The sequence below is a fragment of the Hyperolius riggenbachi genome, chromosome 5 (assembly GCF_040937935.1).
Source record: "Hyperolius riggenbachi isolate aHypRig1 chromosome 5, aHypRig1.pri, whole genome shotgun sequence".
NCBI lineage: Eukaryota > Metazoa > Chordata > Amphibia > Anura > Hyperoliidae > Hyperolius > Hyperolius riggenbachi.
Window position 1 is genome coordinate 341,611,948 of NC_090650.1, and position 19,355 is coordinate 341,631,302.

The 19,355-nt window shown below is 43.5% G+C and overlaps 1 protein-coding gene across 1 annotated transcript in view; it reads right to left on the bottom strand.

The window, feature by feature from the left end:
- The window catches only part of ATP6V1H (ATPase H+ transporting V1 subunit H), a 148,075-nt gene that overhangs the window by 50,918 nt on the left and 77,802 nt on the right, over positions 1-19,355 (bottom strand). The window contains exon 10 of the mRNA XM_068234769.1: positions 13,438-13,630. Within this exon, the coding sequence (XP_068090870.1) occupies positions 13,438-13,630 (193 nt within the window). The remainder of the gene's footprint in view (positions 1-13,437; positions 13,631-19,355) is intronic.

Genomic DNA, 19,355 nt, shown 5'->3' on the forward strand with positions numbered 1-19,355 from the left:
GATTCGTCTCATATACAGCAGGGCCTCGAAAGTCCTCTTGTATTATTATTTTTTGTCACTACCTTGGGACTTGCATGCCATTCCTGCTGCCTTCCTTGGATGTGTGGTGGTAGCTGTTTCTCAGGCTCCAACTCCGGACCGGAATCGAACCCTGACTCCCCCGGTGGTACGCTTTCTTGAACAATGGTAGAGAAAGAACCATCGACAATATGAGCAGCGATGGACTACTGGGTGCGCAGGCTTGACTTGTGGCCAGAGCTGTCCCAATTTGCCATCCAACTTCTGTCTTGCCCTGCCTCAAGTGTCCTGTCAGAAAGGACTTTCAGCGCAGCTGGAGATATTGTCACTGAGAAGAGAAGTCGCCTAAGTCACAAAAGTGTTCAGTACCTGACCTTTATCAAAATGAATGAGGCATGGATCCCGGAGGGCTACTGCCCGCCCCAAGACTAAGTCAGTCCCCACACATAGCATCTCTGCCTGCACGCCGTGTGACTGCCTGCCCCGGCCAAGACTAAGTCGCTCCCCACACAGCACCTCTGCCCGCAGGCCGCTTGACTGCCCTCTCCGCCATCACCATCAGGGTCCACGACTCTGCTATAAAAATTTTACTGGTGCGTGTACATGCCTTCCTAATTTTTTCTGGCTGCACTGCAGCTGCAACAACAAAACAAAAGGCATGTACATGTGCCAAATCCCCTTCTCATTGAAGATAATAAGGTCATTGCTTCATTGTGGACAGACCAAATTTGATCAGCTGGACAGTCACTGAGAGCTACCACAGCCCGGCGACCATATGGGCTGGAAAACCGCCACGGCCTGCACTCTGGCCATGTTGCGCACCAGTTCAGCATGGCAGTCACTCAGGGGTCTAGTCCTGGAAAAAAAGGTGAGTGAACTCACCCCGCACCAAAAATGGGCATGGGCGTGGTCATGGGTGGGGCCAAATATACATGACCTTAGCAGTGATGTAAAAGGTCTTCCGGGGAAGTTTGAGCTCTGGCGTAGTGTATCCCCCAAAAATATATGTAATCTGACAGCATTTCACCAAAAAGACACAATCTAGTAGAAGTTCCTCTAAAATACAGATAATATGGCAGTGGTTCCCCCAAAATAAACAATGTGGCAGCAGTTACCCCAATATACACATAATTTGGAAAAAGTTTCCCAAAATACGTGAAACCTGGCAGCGGATGACCCAAAATACACGCAAAACCCAAAATACATATAATCTGGCAGCAGTGGTCCCCCAAACATACTCAATCTGGCAGCAGTTCCCCAAAATACATGTAATCTGGCCACAGCCATTCCCCCAACATACACATAATCTGGCAGCTGTTCCCCACAATACATAACAGCAGTTCCACAAAAATGCAGATAATCTGACAGCAGTTCCCCCAAAATAGGTACTCGCAGCATAGGTAGCCAGGTTTATAGGTGTCCCCAGTATAAGTAGCCATGAGTATAGTAGACCCCAGTATATGTAGCCAGAGGTATAGTTTCCTAGTATATGTAGGCAGGGGTATATGTGCCCAGTATATGTAGTCAGGGGTATATGTGCCCAGTATACGTAGCCAGGGGTATATGTGCCCAGTATACGTAGCCAGGGGTATATGTGCCCAGTATACGTAGCCAGGGGTATATGTGCCCAGTATATGTAGTCAGGGGTATATGTCCCAGTATATGTAGTCAGGGGTATATGTCCCAGTATATGTAGTCAGGGGTATATGTCCCAGTATATGTAGTCAGGGGTATATGTCCCAGTATATGTAGTCAGGGGTATATGTTCCAGTATATGTAGCCAGGGGTATATGTGCCCAGTTACCTGCCACTGCTAGGATTCCTGGTTAAGCCTGGCTGCAACTGCAGGCCATGGAACTCGCGTCCTCCTGCGCTGCTATGCGCAAGTGTATGCCGTCAATCGCGACGTCATGCGCAGAGCGCACCCAGCAGGACCAGCAAATGGAACGCGTGGCTCGCCGGCAGCTCTGCGCTCCAGATACAGGAAGCCTCAGGGCTTGGTGAGCGAGCGGCCGGTAAATGTTTTAAATCTAGTGGTGGGGGTGCGGGGCTGGGGCGAGTGCTAGGATGGACGGCGTCCACGCTCAGGAAAAAGTAAGTGGACGTTGTCCACCCGCGTTCACGCAGGACTCGACCCCTGCCGTCACTACACAAACAGCTGTTTGTGGTGCGTTACACAGTGAGTTTGGTGTGTCAGTGTGAAGCAGTACTCTAATTACACTCCCTGATTGATGTATACACATGCAAGATGTTTTACAGCACTTTAGGCCTGCAATTTAGCGTTCATTGTGATTTTGGCCCTTAAAACGCTGCTTTGCGTCAAATCCAGATGTTTCCCCGGGACTTTTGGTGTCTATCCCACTCTGCCATGCTCTCCCTCCAGGTGTTAGACTCCTTGAAACATCTTTTCCATCACTTTTCTGGCCAGCATAAGTGTTTCTAGTTTTCAAAGTTCGCCTCTGTTCGGTCAGCGTTTGCGCATAGATTTCAATGCAGATTTGATCACAGTGATGAAATCTGCTGTCTATCGGCGGGAAATCGTTTAAGTGTATGGGCACCTTTAACCCCCTTGCCGGTCCAATTCCAGCGGCAAGGGGGCAGCGCAGCACTTTTTTTTTTTTAAATCATGTAGCGAGCCCAGGGCATCCCCCCACCCACTCCGATCACCGGAGGCGATCAGAGTAAGCAGGAAATCCCGTCCAGAGGACAGGATTTCCTGCTGGGCTTCCCCGGTCGCCTCGGCGACGGGATGACATCATCAGAGGGAATCCCGATCCACCCCTCAGCGCTGCCTGGCACTGATTGACCAGGCTGCGCAGGGGTCTGGGGGGGGGGGGGGGGGGCGGGGGTTGGCTTGGCGCGGCGGCGAATCGGCGGCGATCGCGTACCACACGCAGCTAGCAAAGTGCTTTTTTTTTTTAAATTGGCCCAGCGGGGCCTGAGAAATCCTCCTACGCAGGTTACCCCGAGCTGAGATCGGGATACCTGGCAAGGAGGTTAATGTATGGTTCTGATACAGTTCTGTGTAATGCAAATAAACCATAAACAGTTAGTCATTAAAGGTATCACCAGAATAAACGTTTGTTAGTTTGATGTCTACATTTATGCTAGCTGATGTTTTGGTCATTTTTAAATGCTGGCAGGGCTTTCACTCTAGTGGTAGCTTAAGATGGAGTCTACAACCCACACAAGTGGCTCAGGTAGTGCAGCTTAACCAGGATGGCACATCAATGTGAGCTGTGGCAAGGTTTGCCGAGTCTGTCAGCACAGTGTCCAGAGCATGGAGGCGCTACCAGGAGATAGGCCAGTACATCAGGAGACGATGCGGAGGAAGCCATAGGAGAGCAACAACCCAGCAGCAGGACCACTACCTCCGCCTTTGTGCAAGCAGTGCTGCTAGAACCTTGCAAAATTCCTGAAGACCACAAATGTGTATGTGTCTGCTCAAATGGTCAGAAACAAACTCCATGAGGGTAGCATGCAGGCTTGACGACCACAGGTGGGGGATGTGCTTACAGCCCAACACCGTGCAGGATGTTTGTCATTTGCCAGAGAACACCAAGATAGGCAAATTCGCCACAGGCACCCTGTGCTCTTCACAGATGAAAGCAGCTTCAAATTGATGCACATGTGCAGACATGACACAGTCTGGAGATGCTGTGGAGAAGGTTCCGCTGCCCGCAATATCCTCCAGCATGATCGGTTTGGTAGTTGGTCTCTAATGGTGTGGGGTGGCCTTACTTTGGGGGGCCGCACAGCCCTCAATGTCCTCTTCAGATGTAGCCCGACTGCCATTAGGTACTGAGATGAGATCCTCGGACCCCTTGTAAGACTATATGCAGAAGGGGTTGGCCCTGGGTTGTTCCTACTACAAGACAATGCTAGACCTCAGGTGGCTGGAGTGTGCCAGCAGTTTCTGCAAGATGAAGGCATTGATACTATGGACTGGCTTGCATGCTTCCCAGGCCTAAATCCAATTGAGAACATTTGAAATATATCTCACTCCATCCACCAACGCGATGTTGCACCACACTGTCCAGGAGTTGGTGGATGCTTTAGTCCAGGTCTGCAAGGAGATCCATCAGGAGACCATCCGTAACCTCATCAGGAGCATGCCCATGTGTTGTATGGAGTTCATACAGGCAGGTGGAGGCCACACACACTACTAAGCCTAATTTTGTTTTGTTTTAAGTACATTACATAAAAGTTGGATCCGCCTGAAGTATTTTTTTTCCACTAATTTTGAGCACGACTCCAAATCCAGACCTCTATTGGCCGATAAATTTGATTTACATTGATCATTTTTGTGTGATTTTGTTGTCAGCACATCCAACTATGTAAAGAACAAAGTAATTAATAAGATTATTTTTTATTACCCACCTTAGCGGTAATGACGAGCTCAGCTCGTCCATTACTGCTGCAGTTTATATCTCCGGCCTCTGTGGGACGATTTTGCTAATTTTTTTTCATACACGCAGCTAGCTAGCTGCGTGTGGGGTCCGATCGCTGCCACTCCGCGGCGATTCGCCAGGGAGCCCCCCCCCCTGCCCAGACCCCTTGCACAGCCTGGCCAATCAGTGCCAGGCTGCGCTATGGGGCTGGATCGGATACCCCCCGACGCCATGACGTAGATGACGTCATCCCGATCGTCACCATGGCGACGAGGGAAGCAAAGCAGAAAATCCTATTTACAACAGGATTTTCTGCTTGCTGTAAAAGCCGAGAGCGATCGAACTAGATGGGCAGATGCGCCCTCTAGTGGTGAATCATGTAGCTAACTGGAAGTTAGCTACAATGATTCAGGAAACAAAAACGTGAAAAAAAACTGTTTGCACGCCACCCGGGCGATTTTACTGTAACGCCAGGGTAGTTAAAGTGGTCTAGAATGCTAACATACCATTCAATAAAAATGTGTTTTCCTACTTTTTTTTTTTACTCATACAGTTAACATATTTGCTTTTGTGCACAAGTTATATTGTATTTCTACAAATTACAAGTTTCCAAAGTGTAGTTTATCTTGCCCTGAAATCTGCCATTATTACAGCTGCTTTTTATTATATATTAAAATATTGTAGTGAGCTGTTCTGAACTGTGTGCATGCCTGGAGCAGAGAGAGCTTCTCAGAGAGTGTTTTCAGTTGTTTACACACAAATGTAAACAAAGATACTGTTATCTCCAGTCTGGATGCGGATCTCAAGCTGAATAGCCCTTCCATTGCAGGACAAGGTGCTGTGTGTAACCATCTCAATGATGTTCTGCTACCATTTTTTTCTGGGATAGTAGCTTTAAAACTATAAGAGATCTTTTAGAGCAAAGTAGAAATGCTGATTTTCAGACCACTTCAAGATCTAGTATATTTTATTTTTGTGTTCTCTTCATTGGGCCCAATCCAATTCACTCTTTCTCCTAAGTGTTCTCCTAATAGATAGTTTTTCATCTCCTGTTTAAAATAACTTTTGCACTTTGCAATTGTAAAAGTACCAAAAATGTAGTTAAAAAAGTGCTGTCACAATTACTCTGAGTATTTTCTTGCTTGCTGATGTCTTAAAATGCATTTTATTTATAACATGAAAATATCACCCAAGAGAACACTTTAACTTGATTGAGGCCATTGTCCTTCATAATTGTGTTAATTATTTGCTAGAAATGGCTATTCTATAGAAAACATGAAAAAATATTACACTTTATCCTTTAAACCCTTGTCATTCGACCACGCGTTGCTAGAAGACAATGCTGCATGCCTTTGTACAGTGCCTATTCAGTTACCAACAATTTTACCTTGCCAGTAATGGAAGAGGCTGAGATGTAAGCGCAAAATCATTTTCTGCTATGCTATTGTCCTCCTTTCTTTTCAGTGATGTTTTACAGTACATTACCTATTCAACCTAATTGTTACACATCTAGCAATGACTAAAAGGTAGCCTTGGTTTGCTTCTACAGAACCCTGCATTAGATTAAATTCCCCCAAAAAGAAAAGCAGAAAGGGATGACACCATCAATACTAGACATTGTGTTTTAAATCTTTGTGTTTGAATCCGAAACCTTTTTCAAAAAGATTGTGTTCTCATAGCAACCGCATATCCACTGAAGCATCCAATATTGTCTGTGCTGACCACACTACAAAAGCATGATACGTGGAGACTTCACGTGGATGAGTAAACTTGACCTATAGATTACAGCTAAAAATAGAAATGCTGGAATGTTATATGAACAAAATCTCACTTATGAGCAGGCCCCATTGTCTGGGGACATCTTCACACTGAATGTAAAGTCTGGATAAAAAGAGCTCTAAAAGAATAACAAGCTCTTGTTCCCAGTAAGCAGATCAAAGCACTACTAGTCCAAAAGGCAAAACGGAACCTAAACTCTAGGATACAACCAAGGAATACTAAGTGGTTCAGTCAATACTGATAACGTGAAAAAAACTCCTTTGAGTCAAACTCAGGAGAACATGTAACTGAAGAGGCGCTATGGAGTTAAATTTTGTCTCCTTTTAAAGAGACTCTGTAACTTTAAAAAGATCCCCTGGGGGGTACTCACCTCGGGTGGGGGAAGCCTCCGGATCCTAATGAGGCTTCCCACGCCGTCCTGCGTCCCACGGGGGTCTCGCTGCAGCCCTCTGAACAGCCGGCGACAGGCCCGACTGTAATTTCAATATTTACCTTTGCTGGCTCCAGTGGGGGGCGCTGTGGCTGCATTCGGCTCGGAAATAGACGGAAATACCCGATCTCCGTCGGGTCCACTCTACTGCGCAGGCGCCGGAGACTTGCGCCTGCGCAGTAGAGCGGACCCGACGGCGATCGGGTATTTCCGCCTACTTCGGAGCAGACAGCCGTCAGAGCGCCTGCGCAGGAGCCAGGAAGGTAAATATTACGTCACGGCTGTACGGAGGGCTGCAGCGAGACCACCGAGGGACGCAGGACGGCGTGGGAAGCCTCATTAGGATCCGGAGGCTTCCCCCACCCGAGGTGAGTACCCCCCAGGGGACGTTTTGCCGTTACAGTTCCTCTTTAAAGGTGGCCACATACTATACAATATGACTACAATTTTTATACAATCCTACCAACATCCATGTAGTATAACAGCAATAGATTCACTGTGACTTGGATATATTTTTCAGTTAGTCTCTTATACTACATGAAAGTGGTAAAATTGGTGATTGATTGTACACTCAGACTGTATGGTGTGTGTCCATCGGTTTCTCCTAATAGAGAAGTTTTCATATTCTGTTTAAAATAACTTAAGCACTTTGTAACTGAAAAGGTACCAAAAAGTAGGTGAAAGGGTAATATCAAAATAATTTGGAGTACTTTCCTATCTGCAAGTGGCTTAAAAGGCATTTTATTGGCAAGGTGTGAAAATATCACCTAGGAGAAAACTCATGTGAAAAAGTTGACTGCATATGGGCCATGGAGAGAATACATTCCACACCGTTAGATACATTTTTCTAGTGAAGGTTGTTATACTGCCCAGGTGTGGGGAAACTACCTTCTTTGTCAGCATGCTTTCATTGTGGCAGGTGTGTCAAACTTAAATACAAAATGGGCCGAAATTGAACACTGGGAACAAGTCGTGGGCCAACCTTAATGTCTAGAGGCCACCTCCCTCCCTTATAAAGTTCCCTGGTATCTAATGGAACCCCTACCTCCCATATACAGTTCCCTGATGTCTAATGGCCCCCTGACAACACCTATACAATTCCCTGGTGTCTAGTGGTCCTCCCTCCCCTATCCAGATGCCTAGTGTCTAGTGGTCCTCTCTCCCCTATACAGTTTCCTGGTGTACAGTACTTTCCCCCTTCTTCCCCCATATGGCTACTCTAGTGATCAAAGGCTTCAACCACAATGCAGCTTCTCTAGTGGTCTAGAGAGGGCCAAACATAATACAAAGTGGGGAAATAATTTAAGGGCCAAATTTGATGGCGCTGTGGGCCAGATTTGACCCGTGGGCCAGATTTTTACATGTATGCTTTATGGTCTAGGCTTTCAAGTGAAGAAAACAAATCATTTGGATTAATTAATCTGACCGTACATTTGGCCTGATCGTAAGATGGCTAGGGATTGTGTTCATATGAACCAAGATCTCCTTTGCCACCAAGGAGTGATAATTATCATTGATGCATCTTTTTGACAACCATTTAGAGAAGGCTGAGAGGAAGAGCTGCATGAACCAAGTCTCCACCGCCAGGATCACTAGTGCATCTAGACAAATGGTGTAGAGAACAGAAGTCTTTGGTTGAGTTCACACCAGACCACAACATGAATAGCACAGATCTTCTGCGACCGTCCCATTGTTCTCTTGGTCTAATGAATAGCAAGTTAGACCTCCGGAGCCCTTCTGCTGATCAAAGAATGTTAAAAAATAATATTAATAGGGAAAATTAAATCAAGGCAAATTTATTGGACAAAGTGTCCAACATACTTTCTTTTATTTCATTAGTTTTTAAATACTTACTACAATAACCTGCTTTAAGGGATTTTCACTATGCCTTTAACTGAATGGGAAGATGTGCAAAGCTAAGCAATCAGTGGGAAATAGGACTCTCAGAGCATACATTTCCTCTCTTTTTCTGTTTTCTACACTCCCTCTAGCAGAACAGTCTCGGGAATCCTGTCAGCCACAGAAGAACCCCTAATACCTGTTTGTTCTTTAGTTGAAAAATGCTAGTAAGGAGAGATGTAGTCAATCTCTATATGATTTTATGGTGTCAGCCAGTATACTTTGCATACAGTATATATTATCCTGGAAAGTTGTGTAGGGCGGGGCTTTGCACTCCACTATGGCAAAGTCTGAATGGGTCCTACAGAATAACACTGAATCTGTTGATCTCTGTTGTTGAAAATGGTACAGTTTTGTATTTAGTGTAAACCTAGCCTTCGGCTATCATTTTTTTGGGAGGATGCAACTAGATCCAATGGATGAGACCCCTCACCATCATCTATAGACTGATAGACCTCTTGGTTTAGTTTATAATCCTATTCTTGGACTGGACAATGACTCAGTAGATCTGCCCACAGATTAAAGAATATTTTTAAGTGAATGGCTGAGAGGGCCCTTTTCCACTAGCAATCGCTAGCGTTCACGCTGAACGCTAGCGATTGCTGAATCGCAAAAGGTAAAAAATTCCCAGCGATTTCCCGAAGTTTGCGATCGCGATTTTGCTATGCTATGCACTGCATAGCAAAATCGCGGCAATAATCGATCTGCCGTGCGATCGCGATCAGGTAAAAAACAAATCGCGGTAGTGGAAATGACCTACCGCGATTCCTATGTTAAAAGCAAACTGTAGCGATTTAAAAAAATCACTAGCGGTTTGCGGTTTTGCGATTCAGTCATCGCAAACGTCGTAGTGGAAAAGGGCCCAGAGGGTTCTGTTCTGCATTAGAAAGCATGCTCAGTAATAGATGTGTAGGCCTAGAACCCTCATACCTGCTTTTAGCTGATGTTTACTACTATGATTCATGATCATGTTGCCGGACAAAATCTTGACACCCTTTACTGACAACTTGCTACCAGTGTTTGCTCACCCAGATAAAACTAATTTGCTTCTGCTTAAAGGGGAACTTTAACCCAGGATTGAACTTCATCTCAATCATTAGTCACCCACTTTCCCGCAACACACATATACCTTATCTCTAATAGATTGTCAGAGACGTCTGTATGGCTGGCTGATATTGAAGTAAAACTCTTCCCACAGTGTGATGCCAGGGCCATGTCAATGGCAGTCGGTGCTGTCTGTGTTTTTTTTTTCTTTTCTTGTCAGCCAGCAGTAAAGATGATGACCTGCATGCTCAAGTTTGTGTGCAGCGGCCCAATGATGATCCCTAAAGATCTGGCATGCCGGACCTTTAGCTATGCCTAAGCATGACCCAACGGCATTGTTCTTGGCACCTCCCCACCCGCTGGAAGCCGCTAAGTCAGATGCGCTTGTCGTCCTTTCGCCCCCCGCACATTGCAGCGGAGGCGTCATCAGCCAAAGGCGACAGTGCACTAACAACACTGTACAGAAGTGTCTTCAGCCCTTGCACACGGTGCGTCTTTTGCTATGCAGGGGGGAGAAACGATGAGCATCTGTAATGGTGAAGTTTCTGGTGGGGGGAGAAGCGAGAACAATGCTATTGTGCTGTGATCAGGCATTGCTAAAAAAACGAACACGCCAGATCGTCATGCAATCGTTGTGCGCCTGATTTAGTCACGCTGGTCTGACCATAATGACCGCCATGGCAGTCATTATGGTGCACCACTCAGAGTTCAGACCAGCATGTGTATGGACCTTTAGGGCTGGTTCAGGTAGATTTCTCAATCACCTGTATAGAGTCTCGTCCACATGCTTTTCTGCAAGCATGCAAAAAAAAAAAAAAGCATTTGTCGTCTTTCAGCGGGGATTCCCTGCGATCATCATTTTTTTTCCCCGCAGGGGGACACAGGAGTGCGGCGCTAATCGACCCCAGAATGACCAGACCTTGCAGCTTCCAGACAGTGGAAAAAATAAAGATCAAAACGCTGCTTTTGCATAAACGGCGGTAAATGACGTGCAAGTGTGCGTGTGAACGTTGTACCAAACAAGAGAGATGTTTTAGGTAAAAACCATCTGGTATTTATTTCCGTGTCTGTAGATTTATTTCTTCATCCCGATTAGAGGAGGATTTTTCTATTTGTGATTAAAAAGTTGTAATTTTAATGTAATTTTTTGACATGATTTTGTCTTGAAGCTTATTATACTCAAAATATTAATATTAGTTAATATTAGTAAGTTGCAAGCAAAAATTTCACGAAAATTAATTGAACCACTTTTTGCACAGAAATCCTGCAGAAATCGAATGCTAGGGAGGTAAATAAAATTTTATTATGCAATGCGAGGCACTATGTTTTATTGAGGTGGAGTGCCCATGGGACTTAAATTCGGAGAAGCAGTTCCTCTGTAGTGGGGAAGGAAATTGCTGGTACAACTAAAGTGGGAAAAATGGTGTGTCCTTTCGGCAATGCTAGAGATTGATTATCCATGGAATAACGGTGCAGAGAGCCAGGAGAAAGACTTTAATCCCCTCACAGCAGCGGCAGACTCCCGTAGAAAGAGTCTGGGAATCAGCTGAGCATGCATCAGTGGAGTGAAGTTTACTACTTGAAGCTGATGTGCCCATCCATGAATTGAATTTGTATGAGGGATATTGCACTACAGTTGGGTTTATGTGATTGTGCATAGGACTAATATCCAAGTGGCAGAAGGAGGTATTTACCTGTCCTAGTAATGGTATTTACTTTTACATAACATGCCACATGACTGAAAAACATACTATTAAACTTATGGTAGATGGTCTGTTTGGCACTTGTGAAGAAGGTAGATTCAAACTGAACTTACATGGTGTAGAAAAAGCAGCTTAAAGTTTTGTGATAAAAATCCTGAGGCAAGTGAAGTAAACAGAGCTTGTGACATTTTAATGAATTGACTAGACAACCCATTTACAGCATTCAAGAGGTAATTTACCGACCTAAAGTACTAACAGGAATATTTCCATAGCAACTGCTCTAATGAATGAACAGAGCCAGACACAGTAAAATTTAACGCCAATTACCACAAAAAAAAAGTAAACACCTCATGAGGCACAGCTTAACCAGTATTGAAGCATTGTAGAGACTGTATGGGAACATTTATTTAGTTTGAAACCAAAGACTGTGTAAGCAAGAAACAAACCTTCAGCTGTCCTTCAAACTCACTTACTTGACTTATTAGAAGCACCAAATATGTTATTCTGCATTACTGTTTTTACATGCATACTGCTATGCCTGAAAGCCATTCACATGAGATTTAACTCCAAGAGGTGGCTGGAGTGGCAGCCTTGGCAAGTTGTTCTGTCCCGTTTTATTTGTTTTTGCTTTTTGATGATGTTAAATCCAGCCCAAGCAAAATTACCTCCTCCACTGAACAATATCTTAACATTCAGAACTTTGTCAACCAGATTTATCATCAAAAATGTTTACAACACTTAACCCTTTTGAGAACCACAGCCAGCAGAGGAACAGTTGGGTAGCAAGTCTTGGAAAAAGGGAAAATTTCAGCACAAAGGATTGCACTCGGCACTTTCAGGAAGTAAGACAGCCATGCACTACACAACTGTGTTTTCAAACTATGAAGAGATGAAGTTAGCGCCAGACGCAAGACAGGCAACAGCACACGCTAAATACACCTCAGAATGCACTCTCGCTTAAAAGATCAATCAATGTGAGAAGTAGATGATAGGCGAGGTTTCCAATCCATGCAATTAAAGGTTTATTTTCGATTCAGTGTACAAGGCATAACAGATAATGGGGGTGCAAAAACCCTTACCTTACAGCCCTTTTGCGGGCTTCCCGCTTCCTCAGAGACCAAAAAATGTACCTGAAGCTGCTCAATCGAGTGCTAGGCGGGCACGGCATGCAATTTTGCGATGATCAAGACAAAACCCCCGGCGCTGTCCCCCCCCCCCCCCCCCCCCCCTATGCCCTGTGCATGTAATACAAGGCGCAGGGCGCATTCCGCTGTGCATACACATGCGTGGTTTCCTAGTAAGGGGCGTGCGTACTGACGTCAGACATCATAAACTCGGACACGTTACTAGGCAACCATGTGGCACATGGCGAGTGGAGTGCGCCCGGAGCCTGCAGAGGTGGCGGAAAGATAATGTATACATAGCACCCGGGTACCCGGGGGGGCACACCCATTTTCATTAAAGAGGACAGCAGCCGATTCCCAAGAGATTTCATGCTGAAATTGATAGGGAATCGGCCTGTGGCTGACAGATCTCTCGCTTATCAGATTTGATTAGAGAGAGATTTGTTTCTTGGTCGAATCTGCCCATCATCACTAGATGTATGGCTACCCTTAGCCTTTTTTTTTGTCTTATTGAGAAAAAACTGCATAGTGTATGGCAATTAATAAAAGTTGGTGTACACACCGCTCTACCCACCAATCACTGTGCTGCGCAGGATCAGGTCAGCAGAGCCCACAATAAACTTCAAAGAGCTCATAGTTATGATTAAGAGCTGAGTTAGCTCGAAACATGTTAGCACTTTGATGCATGTGTCTACTTTTATACTGAAGATTGAAGGAAGAAACCGCTCTACCTCTGTTACCCTGTGCAGGGTGCTGGAAAGCAGACGGCAGGTCAGGATGCAGGGAGGATGAAATCCGCACACCAACGGGTAAAGTCCAAGGGTTGTTTATTAAATCAAAGCCAACTCACAAAACAGTAAAATGGCTTTTACTTTTATACTGGATACATCCTAAATAAAGATATACACCTGGAATCCTGGACTGGTTCGGACCTCTTTGAAGTATAATGTATGGCAAGCTGTATAAAGCTCTCTAACATCAGATCAAATTGCAACTAAGTCAGGCAAGAGAACTAATGGCAAAACAGAGTGGTCCATGAAGAAACTTACCTTGAAAGCAGCCAGAATTATCCGTGTCACTTTCTCTTTAACAGATTCCTGGAGGATATCAGACAATACTGGAACAATGTTGTACCGCCTCAAGTACTCGCACATTTGTGGGCTGAACGCAAGCAGCCAGACTGAAAAGATCATTTGATATTGAAGCTGGAATCCACATTTGTTACTAAGCACAGACATGATACTGGAAAAAAAAAAAAAAAAAAAAAGAAAACATTATTTCAAAAATTCTAACTGGGTGCACATTTTTTTTTTTTTTATAATAAATGTTTGAGGAAGGGTCACACTTGAGGCCACGGAAAAACTGCATCGTTTTCCTCTAACGGAATCTCCATTCTTGGTCAGCAGCCAGCTGAGAAAAGCAAATCGCACACGTTGTGAGATGAAAAGCAGCAGTGTCTGTGACTGTGCATTGAGAAGCATTACGTGCGTTTTTGTGTTGCAGAGAATGCCCGCCATTTTTGGCAAGTGTGGTCCTAGCCTCAAACATCAATCATGCTGCATATTAGTATACATAGAAGGCAGAACTTTCTCTGGCGCGAGTAGCTACAAGTCCACAGCTACTCGTAATATATAAAGGTTAATGAAGGGGTGATTAATCACTTGTGACCACGGATGACGGGGGTTTAACTTCCCTAGAAGTCCGTGGGATCCTCTGTGTGCCATTCGCGTCAAAAGCAAAGTGTTGGTCGCATTGCACGACTCACTACTGCGCTTCCTTCTTCTGGCCAGAAGTAGGAATCACAGTAGTGAGTCATGGAACGCAGACAACACCTCACATATGATGCAAATGTCATGCAGAGGATCCCACAGGCTTCTGGGTAAGTTAACCCCCAGTCACTCGTGGTCACAGGCGATTAATCACCCCTTCATTAACATTAATATTATGAGTAGCTATGGACTCATAAGAGCATCCCTGGTGTTAGGCGTAGGATTACAGTAGGGGCTAGTTTAGGAATTATGTTTAGGTTAGGAATTAAGTGTAGAAGGGAATGGTGGTATTAGGTTTAGGGTTACAGTAGGGGTTAGATTAGCAGTTATGTTTAGGTCAGGAATTATGTGTAGAAGGAATGAGTAGTGTTAGGCATAGGGTTACAGTAGGGGCTAGATTATTAGTTATGTTTAGGTTATGAATTATGTGTAAAAGAGATGGGTAGCAGTCTCCCCAGAATTTTTTTCCAGTCGGGTGGCATTCAGGGCTCCACTTACAGCATAGGAGGATGAGGAGGTGTTCCAGCGACAGCTGGGTGGTCAACCAAATTAGCCGGGAAGAAGACTGAGTAGTGTTAGGCATAGGGTTACAGTAGGGACTAGAATAGCAGTTATGTTTAGGTTATGAATTATGTGTAGAAGGGATGGGTAGTGTTAGGCCTAGGTTTTACAATTGGGGCGAGATTAGGTAGTTGCTAGGAATAGAATTAGTGTAGATTGGACTTACCTTATTAGAATATCGGCAGTATTGGTGATACTTTGCTCGTGGCTTCACCCGGGTGCCCAAATTACCCACACCTATTAATATTGTACACCTCTCTGGCATATGCCAGCACATAGAGTCTCTGTGTGCATTAAGTGTAGAGTAGTGAAGCTATACCAGGTTTACACTCTGTTACTTCATATGTAGAGAAGTTGCGGTCTTCCTATATATCCTGACACCAAACTGGATGTTTAACACAACACAAACACTACTGCTCCGCACTGCACATCTACTTTCATCAACCCCTCTATCTTGTAGCACACTTCAGTTCAACAACAGAATTTTGAACTTAAAGTGGAACAATTGTCAACATTTCCACTCTGCTCTATAGTATTTTCCACATCGTGATTCAGTGAGAAGCACTTATGTTATTGAAAAGGTAAATAAGCTGTTTCCATTTGTTCCAAAGCCTATAACTCACAAGCCAGTGCCAGGAAAGTTATGCTTTTAACACTAATTATATGACTGAACAAACACAAAGCAGAGATAATTTTTGCGCTTTATTTGTCAGCAGGATTCAGTATCTTTGGTAACCTGTCCATATACGGAACTGCTTAAAAAAGTTTTTGATGATACATTACACATGTAATGGCTAATTGCTAAATTAGAAGTTTTAATTTTTTTTAATTTTTTTATTTATAGTACCCTCTGCAAATTTGTATGTTAATTATATTAATACATATTTTGTTTTTTCCAGGTGCTTGTGTACACACACATGGACATTCTATACATTGATTTCTTCATTTATACTACATTCACACAAAATGTGGTGCTCAGTGTTCTGTACTGCCCTCTAACTGCTGCCTGGCTACCCCCTTCATGTCCGCACTGTAATTTACACTAAGTAGTGCAGACTGGCAAAAAAAAAAAAAAGTTCTATCCAATATTCAATTAGTTGTACAATCAAAAAAAATCAAAATTATTATAGTCCATTAAAAATTACTTTTACTTTTCAAGCATTTGTGCTTAAAGAGACACTGTAACGAGTAAAATGTCCCCTGGGGGTACTCACCTCGGGAGGGGGAAGCCTCAGGATCCTAATGAGGCTTCCCCCGTCATCCTCTGTCCCACAGGGGTCTCGCTGCAGCCCTTCAAAGCTGGCGTGGCAAATCCGACAGCCTGTTCAATATTTACCTTTCCAGGCTCCAGAGGGGGCGCTGTTTCGGCTCTTCTGACAGAGATAGGCGGAAATAGCCGATCTCCGTCAGGTCCCCTCTACTGCGCAGGCGTAGAGCGGCCCGACGGAGATCGGCTATTTCCGCCTATCTCCTGCGCTGGAGCCACGGAGGTAAATATTTACATTGCCGCCACCATGGGCTTGAGGAGGACGGGGGAAGCCTTAATAGGATCCAGAGGCTTCCCCCACCCGAGGCGAGTACCCCCCAGGGGACGTTATTTCGTTACAGATTTTCTTTAACTGCAGCCATGGCAACATTACATTATTTGGTGAAAGGCACACCCAAATCTCTCTTTGGATGTGTATGTACACGAAGCACTCAGACTCTGCAGTTACCATTTACTGTTCAGCTTTTACTGAAGTTCATCTGCCTAAGGTGCCCATACATGGTACATTTTTTTCATTTTTTTCGATTAGACAATTTCGTGCAATTATTCCGTTAGATCGAATTTAAAGATTTTTCCAACAGGTCGATAGTATTTTTATAGAAAAAAAAAACCACACAGATAATCGTTCGTTTTTCTTGATCGAAAAAAAGATTATTTTCAACTTTCATTCAATTTGATTGTTTTGGTCGAATAAACGGGAAAATCAAACCTTTTTGTTGTACCGTTTATGGGCACCATTAGAAAAGAAATATTCCCAAAATGCTTCAAATGTCCGTCTTATCCTAAGCTGCAAAAACATACTACCTCCTAAAGAGCATTTGCTAAAAAGCTAACTAGAAGTGCCTCCACACCTTGTCTTCCTATACCTATATTATAAAAGGCCTGCTGTTGCAACTATTCTACAGAATGGTTGGTTTCACATTAAGCAGAGCACAAATAGCTGCTCAAAGCAGTTAGGCTCCAGGAAATTAAAAAATGAAATATAAACAATTTTCACGTAAAATCTGTTACAGACCAGTGATCAGAATCCCTGTGTTGCATTCTATAGTTAAAGCTCATCCCCAGGCATGTAAGTGCAACTTTGTTAATAAATATAATCCTTTAAAAATTCAATTGCAGCAAGTATTCTTTTAAATGTGTAGCACATTGTTCCAAGAACCCAATGACACATTCACAAGTACTATAGCAAAATAATACATCTACGTTTTTAAAGCATGCCTTTACACTTAAAAAAAAAATAAACAAATATATTTTCTGTAGTGAGAATACAGGATTGATTAGTTTATGAAACTCAAAAGTTGTTATGATTAATTGACTATGTGATAAGCAGATTGACACCCAGGGGGACAATACTAATGAGAAGAACCTATGCAACTTGACAGTGCCCAAATGGCATGATTGAATGCAAAATAAGGTGCTGACTGCTAATAATAGTTCTGAAGCTAAAAAGCCCGAGCAAAAAAGTCATGAGACCTTTAAGAGCGGAGGTGAAAGACTCTGAAGGTAGCGCTGCTGATGCTAGCCTTAAAGGGCCACCGTTGCAAAAAAAAAGTTAAATTGTAGAATGCATGTGTATGCACTTGTATATTTCTTCCAGAGTAAAATGTGCTGTAAATTACTTGTTTTCTGTGTTGCTGTCACAACATAGGAGATAAGTACAACCTTCATGGGGTGTTCTCAGCATTTAAGCACTCCCTGTAAGAGAACTATACAAAGATACCAGCCAGCCTTCCTATTCACTTGCACACTGTTTAGCAGTTGGACTGAGCAAGTGCTTTTGAAAATAAAGAAAACCCTGAGAATACCCCATGAGTAGATGGACTAGTCCAAAACCTGACAGACTGTTACAACCCACTGAAGTGATAGCAACAAAGGAGAAAAGTAAGACAGTGATCAAATGAATGAGAGATGAGGAGGGTCGGATCATCTGCCTGAGAAAGAGAGCTTAATGGTTAAAGTTGCTCTTTAATTGAATATTAATATTACATTGAATATTAATACAGTTCAGGTATGTTTAATAATGCCCTTCCGATTGACAACAGAGGTAATAACAGAGGTTATTTTCTTGATGATGTAAATATTGTAAAATGTTTATTTCCAAGTGATTGAATTTGGCATATAAACAGCCAGACTCCATAAAAAGGAAGCAATATGAACCGTGATCACTAGTAATAATTCACAATCGCTTCCTGTGCCCCCTCCCAGCATACGCACGCTCTACGCCTCCAGCTTTCTGTTTGCTGCACAGTTTGCTCAGCATTCTCTAGTGAAAGCAAACACCACCAGAGCAGAAGGAACAAGGCTTGCGCTGGGAGACCTTGTCCTCATCAGAATAAAGATGTTTTGACTTGCAGTAAAATCCATAGTAAGTAATTCAGAAACATGTAGCAAACAACTCCCTGAGGTCATCTTGCTATCATGAGGATTGGTTAAATGAAACCGGTAGTGAGAGGAATATGGAGTTTTTGGTCTGTATTCCCTATTCAAAAGCTAAGCACATTTTCTAACTGTAATACTGGCTTGCCTTCAAACCCAACTTCTGGGATAAAAATTCCTAGCTGGATAATGTGAAAAGGGAATATAATCTCCTGGGGTCTTTATTGCTGTATCTCCATTTGGGAGAATTTTCTATGCTTAAAGATGAATTGTCACGAAAACCTTAAAATTTAAAACACATACAAATAAGAAGTACATTTTCCCCAGAGTAAAATAAGCTATAAATCACTTTTCTCCTGTGTTGCTGTCACTTACAGTACGTAGTAGAAACCGACAGGTTTTGGGCTAGTCCATCTCTTCATGTGGGATTCTCAGCATGGCCTTTATTCTTTATAAAGACATTCCCTGAAAATTATTAATACAAAGATGCTGGCCAGCCTCCCTGCACACGATTTTGGCAGTTGGACGGAGCAACTGCCATTCACTAAGTGCTTTTAAAAATAAGGAAAACCCTGAGAACCCCCCTATGAAAAGATGGGCTAGTCCAATATCTGTCGGTAAATGTCAGATTTCTACTACTTACTTTAAGTGACAGCAACATAGGAGAAAAGTAATGTATGGCTCATTTTACTCTGGGTAAATGTACTTTCTATTTGTATGCGTTTTAAATTTTAAGATTTTTGCGACAGTTCCTCTTTAATTTATACTTTTGATGGGGAGGGAGGAGTTTAATTTTATTTACATGGGGCTTCTTCCAGCTCCCTGTAGTATTTGAGGTACCCTTGTGTCCTCTGGGTCCCCTCCACTGTGCTGCTGTCAGCCAAATTAAAGTCTTTAATCCAACCAGGTTGCCCAGTATGGCGCATGCCCTGTCCTGGCCATGCTGAGAATCCCCCTATGAAGATATGGGCTAGTCTAAAACCTGGCGGTTCTG